The sequence below is a fragment of the Bos indicus x Bos taurus genome, chromosome 17 (genome assembly GCF_003369695.1).
Source record: "Bos indicus x Bos taurus breed Angus x Brahman F1 hybrid chromosome 17, Bos_hybrid_MaternalHap_v2.0, whole genome shotgun sequence".
NCBI lineage: Eukaryota > Metazoa > Chordata > Mammalia > Artiodactyla > Bovidae > Bos > Bos indicus x Bos taurus.
The window spans coordinates 19,432,158-19,446,477 of NC_040092.1; the positions used below are offsets into that span (position 1 = coordinate 19,432,158).

The window sequence follows — 14,320 nt, forward strand, 5'->3', positions numbered from 1 at the left end:
GGCAGGGACTTCACTGGCAGTCCAGTGGTTAAGAATCCGCCTTCCAATGCAGGGGGTGCGGGTTCAATCCCTGTTCGGGGGACTAAGAGCCTACATCTGTGGGACAACTAAGCCTGTGCACTGCAACGACTGAGCCCAACGCTCTAGAGCCTGTGTGCTGCGGCTAGAGAAGCCCACATACCACGGCCAGCAGTCCCTGTGCAGCAATGAAGAGCCAGTGCAGCCAAAAATAATTTTAATAAGTAAATAATAAACTGCATTGGTAACATCTAAAAACATTTTAAAAAGGAAGTGCCAGAGGCAGGATTCAAACCCAGAAACGTTGTTTCTGAGCCCAGCACTTCACAGGGATAAGGTACTCAGGCCTCGGAGATGGAGATTCAGCAAAGGCATCAGACCCCACAGCCCCAGAAAAGCTGCTCATGTGCAATGGAATCTCCTGTTCTTCTCTCCTGGAAAAAAGCGGATTCACCTGAATACTACCAGCTGTTTGATTTTTCTTATTCTTGGTTCTTAGAGAAGTTATAAGTTCAACTTGATAGCATTCTTTCTTCTCTCAAGCCCACTATATGGACTATAGCCCACCCTATGAACTGTAGCCCTCCAGACTCCTCTGTCCAAGGGGTTTTCCAGGCAAGAATACTGGAATGGGTTGCCATTTCCTCCTCCAGGGGATCTTCCCGACCCAGGGATTTCCTGCATTGGCAGGTGGGTTCTTTACCACTAGCACCACCTGGGAAGCCCCCTTTGTTCTCTCAGTAAGTGTTTACTGAGCCCCCTACCAGAGCCAGGTGCTGTTCTAGGTGCTGAAGATGGGAATGAAGACAAAACAATGTTGTTGTCACCATGAGATTTGCATTTTATTGGGGGAAGTGGCGTTCAAGTTAGAGGTTGGGCTGGAGATCCATATTTGAGGTCAGCACACTTGGTGGTTTAAAGCATAAGACAAGAGAAGGTTCAGGAGGGGAAAGGTGGATAGAGAAGAGGTTAAAGGACCAAGCCCAGGGTATCCAAAGCTTAGCATCTTAGAGCAGTGGTGCCTCCATCCTGAAATACGTCTACACCTGTGGTTGCCCTCTTGCACTGCTAGGCTTGTGAGTCCAGGGTTTGCTCCTCCTGATCAGTGCATCACCCCTTCGTCAGGGCCCTGCATTCATCATCCCATTTCATCTGCAACAGTCCTGCAAAAAGATCGTGCCACTGTGGATCAGACAGGTAACAAAACCTGCCCAAGGTCACGGAGCTGGTCAGGGCAGGACTTGCCCCTTGAACCCACGTGTGACTCTGTCCTCTCTTTGGGATCGCTGGTCCCCGATGCAGCCCTCACAGAGGTGAGGATGCTGTGGTGACTCCAGCTGGGAGGAGGAAGTCAGAAAACACCACAGCAGCTGGCCCCATGCTTGAGGAAGACCATCCTTTGGAAATGTATCTCAGATAAGATAGGTCCTCAAAAGGCCAAGATCACTCAGGGTCTTTTTTTTTTTTTGATTGCCCTTTTTAGAAGGGCCCATGGGAAAATGACTGAGACATGCCATGTCATTGTGGCAGGGACAGGAAAGAAATACAGCACAATTTTTTTTTAAAGCTATTAAAACACTGGGAAGGAGACATTTGAAAGAAATATGTAAAATGGAGTTTTGGGAAGATTTCAGAATCTTTATACATCATCTTTAATGGACACAGGCTTTTTGGATAAAAACTATCTCATAGGGACTTCCCTGGTGGTCCAGTGGCTAAGACTCCGTGCTCCCAATGCAGTGGCCCAAGTTCGATCCCTAGTCAGGGAACTAGATCGCACATGCTGCAACGAGGAGCTTGCATGCTATAACTGAAGATTCCCCCGTGCCACAATTAAGAACCAGCACAGCCAAATAAATAAACATTAAAAAAAAGAATATCCCATAGATGTGCCCAGTTCTGAGAAGCTCCAAGTTGGCTGAGCAGGTGGCTGGGGGATGGAGCTGCCCAGACTTGGAGTTCCTCCTCACAGTTAGTAATGAGAACTCAAAACTGAGCGGTTAGGAGGTTCTGCCATTGAAGATCAATGGGAAATTGGTATAGAGCATCTTTCTTGTTTTAAAAAATGTTTCCACCTGTTGCCTTTATTGTTGCTGTTATTTTTTATTCCAGTTTAATTGCGATATAATTGACATACAGCACTATATAAGTTTAAGGTGTACAGCGTAATGATTTGACTTACATACATCATGAAGTGCTATTACAGGAAGTTTAGTGAACATCCGTCCTCTCCTGTAGCTACAAAATTAAAGAAATAGTAAAACATTTTTTCCTTGTTATGAGAACTCTTAGGATTTATTCTCTTAACAATTCTCATCTGTAACATGCAGTAGTCTTAACTATATTTATCGTGTTATATGTTACACCCCTAGTGCTTATTTTTCTTACAACTGGAAGTTCGTGGCTTTTGCCTGCCTAAATCCAACTCCCCTTCCCCCCAACCCCTGCCCTCTGATAACCACAAATCTGGTCCCTTTTTCTAAGAGTTTCTTTGTTTGTTTTCGAAGTATAACTGACCTATGACACTGTATTATTTCTTGTTACACAACATAGTGCTTCTGTGCATTTATTCCTATTTCTATATATTTCAAGATGATCACAACAATATGTTGTCATACAAGGATATTACATAGTTATTGACTGTATTCTCTGCATTGTACGTTTCATAACTGGGACTCATTTATTTTGTAACTGGAAGTTTGAACCACTTTATTTCCCTCTCCTATTTCTTTCCTCCCCCACAACCCTCCTCCCATCTGGCAACCACCTGTTTGTTCTCTGTATCTATAACTCTGTTCCTATTTTGTTATATTTGTTCACTTGTTTTTTTTAGCTTCCATATATAACTCAAATCATACAGTATTTACCTTTCTCTGTCTGACTTATTTCACTAAGCGTAATACCCTTCAGGTCCACCCATGTTATCACAAATGACAAGATTTATATTCCATCGGATATATGCACTACATCTTCTTTATCCATTCATCTATTGATGGACATGTAGGTTTCTTCCTCATCTTAGCTATTGTAAATAATGCTGCAGTGAATATAGGGGTGTGTATATCTTTTCGAATTAATGTTTTCATTTAGAGCTATGAAATCAGGCATTTCTGCCATTGAAGAGCAATTGGAAATTAGTATAAAGCATCTTTCTTAAAAAATAGTTTATTAAGGCAAAATTCACATGATGTAAAACCAACCATTGTAAAGTGAACAATTCAGTGGTATTCAGTCCTTTCACCACCTACCTCCATCTAGTTTTAAAACATTCTCATCATTCCAAAGTAAAACCCCTGGCATAAAGCATCTTTTAAGCTGTAGGAATAATAAAGCCCTGTAACCACAACTTAATTGGGAAGGAATTGCCTTTTGATGATAAATCCAAAAGAATTTTAAAATGCATTTAAAAATATTTGAAAGAACACGAAGAGGCAGTTCAGAGAAAAAGGCCAATAAACCTATGAGCAGATGCTTACCAGTACATCAAAGATGCAAATGAAAAGAAGACATCATTTTTCACAAATCAGATTAGCAAAGATAAAAATGATCGATAGCATCAAGTGTTGGCAAAGTCGTCAGATGCTGTAATGGGCTGCTAGCGGCTGGGCTGGGGGGTGTAGTGTAAAGGGGGACAACCTTTTGGGAGAGCAATTTGTTACCCTCTATTAAATTACAGCCTGTCTTCTGACTTCTAGGAATGTAGCCCGCAGAAATACTCGCACAGGATGCCAAGGCATAAGTAAAAGGATGTCTTGTTTGAAAATATTTTTAAAAATGGAAACACTCCAAATGTCCATTAATAGGGGATTAGTTAAATGATGGCTTGTCAGTACGCTGAAACATGATGCTGCTTTTAGAAAAAGGAAAAAAAAAAGAGAAGATAGCTCTCTGCATAGTAACATGGAAATATCTGTAAGACATAAATGAGATAAACTGCCAAAGAAGCATGAATATATTTTCATATAAAATTATATTTATATAACTTATATATTTTAATCTAAAATTGTAATTAGGTGGGCTAGAATATATATATAAAGTTGTATACAGCAAATTATTACCCATGATTATCTTGGAATAAAGGGTGTAGCCATATAGAGTTATGGGTAGATTTTTCTACTTTCTGTCTAAATATTTGAAAATTTTCACAATGAATATGTAAAATGTTTTCCATCAGAAGAAAAAGACATTAATTTTATGAAATTGTTAGAAATTCAGCAGTACTATGTAGCAGTTACATAGCTCCTACTATGTGCTGAGTATCCTACTATCTCCTGAACTGTACTGAGTGCTTTATATATATATTAACTTATTTAATGCTGACTATAGTCTTATGGAAGAGAGGGCAATGGCACCCCACTCCACTACTCTTGCCTGGAAAATCCCTGGACAGAGGAGCCTGGTAGGCTACAGTCCATGGGATTGCTAAGGGTCGGCCACGACTGAGCGAATTCACTTTCACTTTTCACTGTCATGCATTGCAGAAGGAAATGGCATCCCACTCCAGTGTTCTTGCCTGGAGAATCCCAGGGACGGGGGAGCCTGGTGGGCTGCCATCTATGGGGTCGCACAGAGTCGGACACGACTGAAGCGACTTAGCAGCAGCAGCAGCAGCAGCAGCAGCAGCATAGTCTTATGGAGAAAATACCGTCATGATCCCTTTTTTACCAGTAAGGAACCTGAGGCCCAGAGGGGTTGAATAGCTGAACTCTTTTCCTTTTGCTTATTTGTAATTTCAGCTGGAATTCATATACTGTGATATCTACCATTTTCAGTGGCTTCTTACTATGTTCACAAGGTTGTGTAACCATCATCACTATTCCATGCAAGAGCATTGTCATTACCCGCTAAGGAGATATCCCAAACCCACTAGCCATCATTCCCCATTCCCTTTCTTTCCCTCCGGCCACCCCCCGCCCCACCACAACTATCCATCCCTGGCAATTACTAGTCTACTTTCTGTCTCTATGGATTTTTCTGTTCTGGATACCTCATGTAAATAGAATCATATGATATGTGACTTTTGATGTCTGGCTTCTTAGCATCATGTTTTCAAAGTTCAACCATGTTGTAGTCTGTGTCAGTGCTTCATCCCTTTTAACGGCTAAGTAGTATTCCATTGTATAGCCAGACCACGTTTTGTCTCTCCATCCATAGCTGTCAGTTGGGTTGTCTCTATTCTTCAGCTCCTACAAACCTTTGTACACAGGTTTCTGTGTAGACATCTGTTTCATTTCTCTTGGATACAGAGTTGGCAGTGGAATTGCTGAATCATATGGTAACTATGTTGAACCATTTGAGGAACCGCCCGACTGTTTTCCACAGCAGCTGCACCACTTCACATTCCTGCCAGCCATATACGAAGGTTCTAGTTTCTTTACAACTTGCCCCTAATTTTTAAGGGTCAGAGCTGGGATTCTTACCAGCGTCTGTGCTCTTAACCATCCTCTTCCCTGCATCTACCCGTTGAATAATACTGGTTTTTATTTTGTTTGGTCATACCGTATGGCATGCAGGATCCTAGTTCCCTGACCAGGGACTGAACTGGGCCCCCTGCATGAGAAGCATGGATTCCTTACTACTGGACCACCAGGGAAGTCCTACTCAATGATATCTGAGGAAGGTCTTTAAACATTTCTACTCAAATGATTAGATAAAGATGACTTAAAATTAGCTGATGCATTGTCTCTCATCTGGTTATTTTAGTATTTTTGACACTTCACCTAATTCTCTGCGTATATGAGCCTGATCATGGATCATCCAGCCTGGCCCCCCCTGCATCCTGCAGCCCAGCAGTCACAGTCAAGTCTGCCTTCATAGTTTGCCCATGCTCACCATCTCGGTTTTACCTTCCTTCACCCTCCTCCCCCAACTCCTTTCCCCTTTACCGTTTCTGCAGGTTTCAAGCAGTAGTCCACATCCCATATGTTTGAGCTCCTGTTCCCACTGCCTGTTTTTCTGTTACTGCCCTGTTTTTCCTGCCTTTGCAAACTCGGATGTCTGCTGCTAGATGTCATCTCTCCTTCCCCAGTGCAGGCTCCATGCCACGTGTTTGCTTGTCACCTCACTTCTCCCCTCATGGTGCTTCCACAGCTGTTGTCCCTGCAAGGCTATGAGCTCAATGGCAGTAACTACCTCTCACTCATTTCTGAGTCCCGAGCCCCTCACGGTGCCTGGCACAGAGAGGTGCTCAAGAAAGTCATACAAACAGTGTCTCCTGTCCCCGCCAGATACGGGCTGGGTACAGGAGATACAGGGAGAAAACATATCCAAACAACAAGGGGTTTAAAATATAAGATGAAAAAGCTACTGGCCTTACTCAGGGGCAGACTCAGGTTTTGTGGGATGTGAAGTGTATTTGAATTTGTGGGTCCTCTTTTTTTTATTATTATTAAAAAAGAGATGTAAAGACTTCCCTGGTGGTCCAGTGGTTAAGAATCTGCCTTCCAATGCAGGGATGCAGGTTGGATCCCTGGTTGGGAAACTAAGATCCCACATGCTTCAGTTTAGTTCAGTTCAGCCGCTCAGTCGTGTCCGACCCTTTGCGACCCCATGAACCACAGCACACCAGGCCTCCCTGTCCATCACCAACTCCCAGAGTTTACCCAAACTTATGTCCATTGAGGCAGTGATGCCATCCAACCATCTCATCCTCTGTCATCCCCTTCTCCTCCTGCCCTCAATCTTTGCCAGCATCAGGGTCTTTTCAAATGAGTCAGCTCTTCACATCCGGTGGCCAAAGTATTGGAGTTTCAGCTTCAACATCAGTCCTTCCAATGAACACCCAGGACTGATCTCCTTTAGGATGGACTGGTTGGATCTCCTTGCAGTCCAAGGGACTCTCAAGAGTCTTCTCCAACACCACAGTTCAAAAGCATCAATTCTTCTGCACTCAGCTTTCTTTATAGTCCAACTCTCACATCCATACATGACCACTGGAAAAACCATAGCCTTGACTAGACGGACCTTTGTTGACAGAGTAATGTCTCTGCTTTTTAATATGCTGTTTAGGTTGGTCATAACTTTCCTTCCAAGGAGTAAGCGTCTTTTAATTTCATGCAATCACCATCTGCAGTGATTTTGGAGCCCCCCCAAAATAAAGTCAGCCACTGTTTCCACTGTATCCTCATCTATTTCCCATGAAGTGATGGAACCGGATGCCATGATCTTAGTTTACTGAATGTTGAGCTTTAAGCCAACTTTTTCACTCTCTTCTTTCACTTCCACGTGCTTGGGAGGGACTAAATACTCATTGGAACTACTGAGTCTGCATACCACAATTAGAGAGTCCATGCGCTGCAACAAAAATCCCATGAGCTGAGACCTGATGCAGCCAAATAAATTAACTGGTTAATAAACAAATATATATAATTTTTTAAATTAAAAAGATATATAATTAGGAATAAATTAAAAATGGCAAGGGCCCCTCCCAGGCCTCAGAAGGTACGTGTATGAGGGAGGGGTCCTGCAGCTCAGGTTTTGCCAGCTGCAGAGCAAATGCAGCTCCAGGCTTGAGGTCACTTATGGCAGCCTCACCTCGGATCAGGTTCCTAATTACCGTAAGAGAATCTGAAATCAGAAATCTGACCATGATAGGGGTGCAATTCATTAGAGTGTGATGCACAGAGTTTTGGGGGGACCCTTGAGTTGCTCTCAGACCTGCTGTCAGATTTCTGGACACCAGACGGGGTCTCCCTCTAAGATCCTGGGCAACCTTGGGAGGATGGGGCTGTTTCCTCACATCCTGTCCATGCTCGTCTCATCCTTGCAGCATTTTCTGCATCCCTTGTTTGTGTACGCATTCTCGAGGCATAATGTTCCCTTCATTCAGCTGTCAAGGGGAAAGTCAGAGCCTCGGCCAGGAAGAGCATCCTTCACAAGCGAAATTTCCCTGGAACATCTGGAGCTGCTGCCTCTGATTTGCAGCCACCATTAGCGGTTGAGAGAGAGGTCTTTACAACAGTGGGCTTAGTTAAGCGACAAGAAACTCAAAATTTAAAACATATAGGGTAGACTTCCCTGATGGTCCAGGGGTTAAGACTTTGCCTTCCATTGCAGAGGATGTGGGTTCAATCCCTCGTGAGGGAGTGAAAATCCCACGTCTCGCTGCCAAAACGCCAAAACATAAAGCAGAAACAATAGTGTAACAAATTCAATAAAGACTTTTAAAATGATCAAAAAAAAAAAAAAAAAAACAAGATCTTTAAAACGTATGAGGCATTGTGAAAGGGAACAAGTCATAAAACCTGCGTTCAGATTTGTGGAATTTAGAACGCGTTTCTTTTTTTTCTCTTGCAGGAAGACACTCCTCGGGCCGGTGTATGGATCTCCCATCGAGCAGATACAAATCCTCCCAGTGAAGTCCACTCTGGAACTGCAGAAGCGCTACGTGGTGTTTATTAACAGAGACAAGGTGCCAGCGGTTTGCCCTCTGCCCCACTAAGGTGACCGCGTGTCTGCAGTGGGAAGTAGCCACAGGTGTTACCAGACTTAAGAACACTGGCTTTCCCCAAGCCCGAGACTCTTATCCTGCTCCACACTGCAAACTGCCATAATTGAGTGAGGACGACTCTTAGGAGACTTCCCTTGTTTTCTTTACTCCCCAAAGTACACCGAAGGATTTTTCCTTTCCTTTCCTTTTCTTATGAAGACAAGTTAGTTACACTTAGTTGTACATTTAATAACTAATCTAGGGACTTCCCTGGTGGTCCAGTGGCTAAGACTGTGAGCTCCCAACTCAGGGACCCTGGGTTCGATCCCTGGTGAGGGAACTAGATCCCACTTGCAGTGACTAAGAGTTCACATGCAGCAACTAAAGATCCTGCATGCTGAAACTAAGACGTGGCACAGCCAAATAAATAAATTAACTAAAATTAAAAAAAAAACTACAAATCCATATGGAAAAGTATAAGATCATAAAATGCCATAATTATCCTGGAAAAGCCTGGACATCTGACCATGAAGGTAAGAGGGAAGTTTCCTTTCTGTGTCCCTGGTAGAACCAGGCATCTCTCTCCCAAGGGGCCACCCTGCAGGGCGCAGTGTATGTGAAGCCCCAGCCATGTAAAATGCTTGAAATGCAGCCCTCACACACTGAGAAGGCAGTTCCAGACCGGCAGGTCCTTCGCATAAACAGATCTGGAGCTGACAGGTGACTGTGCCAAGTCTGGCCTTTGGCCTGGGTATCTTAGTCTGAATATCTAGTTACTTCTTCCTTTCTAGTCTTCCCTGGTGGCTCAGAGGTTAAAGTGTCTGCCTGCAATGCGGGAGACCCGGGTTCGATTCCTGGATCAGGAAGATCCCCTGGAGAAGGAAATTGCAAACCACTCCAGTATTCTTGCCTGGAGAGTCGCATGGACAGAGGAGCCTGGTGGGCTACAGTCCATGGGGTCGCAAAGAGTCGAACACGACTGAGCAACTTCACTTTTCTTCCTTTGTAGGTTGGACTTCAGATCTTACCAGTTGATGGCAATCCACATAAAACCTCTGCCCTCATATGCCACCCGAATGGGGTAGCCGGCATGGCCCTTTCCTATGACGGCTGCTGTGCCTTCACAGCAGGAGGGCAGGATCGGTCAGTGGTGCAGTGGGAAATCAACTTAAGGTGTGTGTTGCGGTGCAAAGCTTGGCCCCCTAAGGAGGGTGTCACGTGTACACCCCTTCTTTTCACTCAGCAACAGCAGACAGGTATTAAACCCCTATGACAGGACTTCCCTGGTGGTCCAGTGGCTGAGACTCCATGCTCTCAATGCAGGGGGCCCGGGTTCTATCCCTGGTCAGGGAACTAGATCCCACATGCTACAGCTAAAAGTTCATATGCTGCAACTGAAGATCCCAAATGCTGCAACTAAAAAAAATAAAAGATGCCGCATCCTGGTTCAGACAAATAAATAAATATTAGAAAAAATAAAAACAAAAACACCCTACAACATCCTGGGCCCTGTGGTAGGCCTGCAGGTATAAAGACAGCCAAGACTCAGGCATGGCCTTCAGGGTGCTCCCTGAGACACTTGTTCATATTAACGGGCTGACAGGTTACTCTTCTGTCTCAGAGACCCATGGTATTTGCAGGTGAGACCGTGTAATCCTACCTCATGAATCCACGCCCCTTTCCCCCAAAATACTTCTCACTGTGTTGCCTGAAAATCCACACGAGCTAGAGAGATCAAGCCTGAATCTCCAAAATGTGTGTTACAGAAATAGTAAGAGTATTATCTGAAATGTGTATTTTCAGTCTTCTCTTTTCACCACCCTGCCCTGAGCTGCGAATTTCTGCCTAGGGCGAGGCTGAAGAGTCCCATGATCGGGCATAGGAGAGACATAGACTTTGAGGTCAGAGAGACATGGGTTTGAATCTGAAGACTGCTGTCTGCTGGCTGTGGGACCTAGGCTGCCCTAGGTCCCAGAGATTAGCATCTCTGATCTTTAGATTCCTTGTCTGTGTAATGGAGGGGTGGGGAAGGGGACAACAACAGGGACTTTTATAGGATCCTTATGGAAAGCACACAGCACTGAGCTCAAGACTCAGTAAATTAATGATTTCCTTTCATCTCTTCTTCCTTATAAAGGCATTTGCTTAGGGGTGCAGGATCTTATTAAAAAAGGTTAGGGACTCCCCTGGCAGCCCAGTGGTTAGGACTGCATGCTTCCATCGCAGGGGCTGTAGGTTCGATCCCTGGCTGAGGAACGAAGATCCTACATGATGAACAGTGTGGCCAAAAAATAATAATTTTTTTTTTAAAAAGAAGGTTTACCACTATAGTAATCGTCTCATCTCTCCAAATTCATTGAATAGCCACAGGGCGGAGCCAGTTCCTTTCCTGACCACCTTTTCTATGCCCCTCTTCCTGGCAGGGTCCCATGAGGAGCTGGGTAAAAACAGCCCAGAGAAAGGTACCTTCCTAAAAGAACAAACCCAGTTTGTTTGTTGGGTAAAAGAATACCCCCAGGAAAAGAATACCCGCTAGGCTTCCCTGGTGGTACAGTGGATAAGAATCTACCCGCCAATGCAGGGGACACAGTTTTGATCCCTGGTCCGGGAAGATTCCACATGCCATGGAGCAACTAAGCCCCATGTGCCACAACTGCTGAGCCTGTGTGCTGCAACCACTGAAGCCATAGAGCCGGTGCTCCACAAGAAGAGAAGCCAACTCGCCGCAACTAGAGAAAGCCCACGTGACAGCAACAAAGACCCACCGCAGCCAAAACTAAATAAAACATAAAGTATACCCCCCACCGTCTGCCAAGTGCACATCCCTCTTCAGTGGCATTCACGTGAATAGAAGCAAGACCAGCCAGGTAAATCCGCTTTGGAACTTCGAGGGGGTTTCAGATCGCAGTTGCAACTCTGACCTTCACCTCTGTTCTCACCCAGGAGGGCAGATTTTGGGGATTTAGAAGCTGAAGGTGAACTCTCCCCTTGTAAAGAACTTACTCATCACGTCTCCAGCATGAGGTGCTTAATCCTTTGACACCTATAGCCTGTCACCTGGATGGGTGGGATCAAGTGACATCCTGGTGGGAAGACAGAATCTTCCTTTTTTTTCATTTTTGTCCTTGTCTCAATCATCTTGAGATCTGGAATGGCAGAGATTTAAGAAAAAAAAAGAGCACTCGCTTTCCAGTAGCTTTCCTGAACATGGCCAGAATCCAGGCTTGCGAGAATTTCAATTTAATCTGTTGTGGGGACAAAGGATCATTATAAACTAATTAGCACTTCATCACTGCTTCTGGTGTTTTAATATGTTCAGTGCTTCACTAATGGGAAGAAATGTAAAAACCCGAAACAAGTAAACCAGTGAAATTTCCTACTAGGTCTATTGATGGCAAGTTGTAGGGTAAAATGAAGGTGATAAATCCTGTCACGTTCACATGGTCTTAATCAGCAAACTCCTAGGCCCCCGAATTATCATTGCAGCGTCTCAGACTTCCCCTGGGAGACCCCTTCCCTTCATCTTTCCCCCAGAGCCCCCCACTCTTACTTTCCCTTCCCCTATCTTGGGTGGCAGGCCACCCTTTTTCTCTCCTTGTCGGGCATCTGTTTTTAAATCCCCCATTTTTGTGCTCAACCTCACGCCCACCTGGCATGTTGCAGTCTTGCTCAGACAAGTGCCAGAAAGACCCAGATGCAAATCCCATCTCCCCTGCTACTTGGTGACCTGAGGCAAGTTCCTTCCCTTCCTTGAGCCTCAGTTTCTCCATCTGTTAAAATGGGAATATTACCACTGTGTTCAGAGCTGATTTATTTGTTTTTGATGTCTCTCTCTTAAGATGCAGTGAAAGTGCCAAGCCCTAATCACTGGACAGCCAGAGAATTCTCCCTCCACGATATCTTTATACAAATATATATATTCATATTGCATGCTATATGCACCCATCTGCACCTGCGTTTTGCACTTGGCAGTATATTTATTTGGCTGCACCTCAAGGCATGTGGGATCTTAGTTCCCCTACTAGGGATTGAACCTGAGCCCCCTGTGGGGGAAGCTGGAAGTCTTAAACACTGGACAGCCAGGGAGGACCCCAGAGCTGTTTTGAGGATAGTGATGTCTACAATTGCTATCCCCCCACCTCCCCTCCCCTCCCCCTCTCCTCCCCCTCCTCTCTGCCTCCCCTCCCCTTTCCCTAGGGAAGCTTTACTGAGCACCTGCTCTATGTTGGTTGCTGTCTCACAGCTTCTCCAGCTTTGGATCATTCCCCGAGTACTGACTATATTCTTAGGCACAGTAGAAAGAGCATTCTCAGTAAATGCGCCTCCCTCTTGTTCCCCAATGACCTCTTGTTTCGTGGCAAGTGTTAGAAACCCAACTTAGGGAGAAAGGGGACGTTAGGACCAGTCCCGTCCTGGGATCTCAGGTCACCGCTCCCGCAGCCAGAACTGCCCACCCTCTGCATTTGCTCTCTGCTCACCTCTGCCGTAACCCGCTGTCACTCTGCAGAGGCGGGTTTCATCACTCGGTGGAAACATGGCCTCTGATGGTTCCTGGATTTCACACCAGAGTTGAGGCAAGGCTCATCCCCCAGCTCTGGTGGAACAAGCCCAGTCAGTCCCTCTGGCTCTCCCATCAGCTGACGGTGGCTGGGGAGCCAGGGACGTATTGCAGCTCTGACCAGCGGAGGGCTGCTCCCATAGGATCCAGAGCTCAGTGGTCCTGTTCCCTGGGGCTTTCCTGGTGGTGACAGGCTCCTCCGTGTCACATTGGGCCTTTAATCTGGCCCTGCTTCAGAACCATGCCTGTTGGGATTGGGCCTGAGGCTGGCCTCGGAGCCTCAGAGCAGGCGCCCTCTTAGCCAGACTCCTGCCTCGATGGCTAATATCAGAGCCAAGAGTTGGGTGAAGGCTGGGCCCAACTGGAGATGGGCCTCAGGCCCACCTGGAGCCCAGGCCCACCTGGAGAGTACAGCAGCTCCACAGACCACCAGCATCCTACTTGGGTGGGGCTTGTGCGGGGTCCTGACTGAGGACTGAGGACTGTTTGGTGGCTGACTCCTGCAGGAACGGTGGAGGTTGACCCAGGTCAACAGTACTAAAAACCCTGGGCCAGGCCCTGGGTCCCGTGCTTTCCATGCATTGCCTGATTTATCCTCACAGCTATCTGGCGACATAGGGACTGTTGACAACCCCGTTGTACAGGTCTGGAAACTCGCTCCAATGGGCTCAGGGACTGCCCCAGGCATGGAGTGAGGTGGTGAGGCTGTGGATTCATATGCTATCTTCCTAATTCAATTCCACACCTCAACAAAGATTCATCACAGGAGAAAAACAAAGGGCTTCGTGTCCAATCCTTTATGTGCATTCACTTTAATTTTCACAACTGTCTCGTGAGGCAGACCCTGTAATTATTCCCATTTTTCAGAATAGGAAACTGAGGCCCTGAGTAGTAAAGTCACTTGCCCATGATCACCCTGCTCTCTGTAGGCAGAGCCAGGGGGTCACAGGCATGTCCCTTTCACTCCAGATTCGGTATACTTAACCACTTCCCCACCATAGTCTCTACAAAGTGTGTCTTAATCATCCTCCAAAGAAGTTAGTGGTCTGATGAGCAGAAATCCAGTCAGTGGATTATTAAAATGATTTTGTATTATTAGCATTTTGTATGAGACAGAGTCAGCCTCACATAAAAAGTAGGTTTTCTTACCACTTAAAGGGCCTATTTTTGGAAAAATCTGACCCTGTGTTAGAGAGCAGAGGGCTATTTTTATCTGACCAGTGTGGGCCCCTTGTGGCCTCCTGAGTTTTTATGGAAGCAATTAGTGCTGGCCATCCACCTGTGCCACATCCCATTCCCCTGGCTCTGGTCACACG

The 14,320-nt window shown here is 45.6% G+C and overlaps 1 protein-coding gene across 1 annotated transcript in view; it reads left to right on the top strand.

Moving 5' to 3' along the window:
- WDR66 (WD repeat domain 66) overlaps positions 1-14,320 on the top strand; it is a 74,336-nt gene that overhangs the window by 40,007 nt on the left and 20,009 nt on the right. The window contains exons 18-19 of the mRNA XM_027566868.1: positions 8,314-8,428; positions 9,456-9,619. Of these exons, the coding sequence (XP_027422669.1) occupies positions 8,314-8,428; positions 9,456-9,619 (279 nt within the window). The remainder of the gene's footprint in view (positions 1-8,313; positions 8,429-9,455; positions 9,620-14,320) is intronic.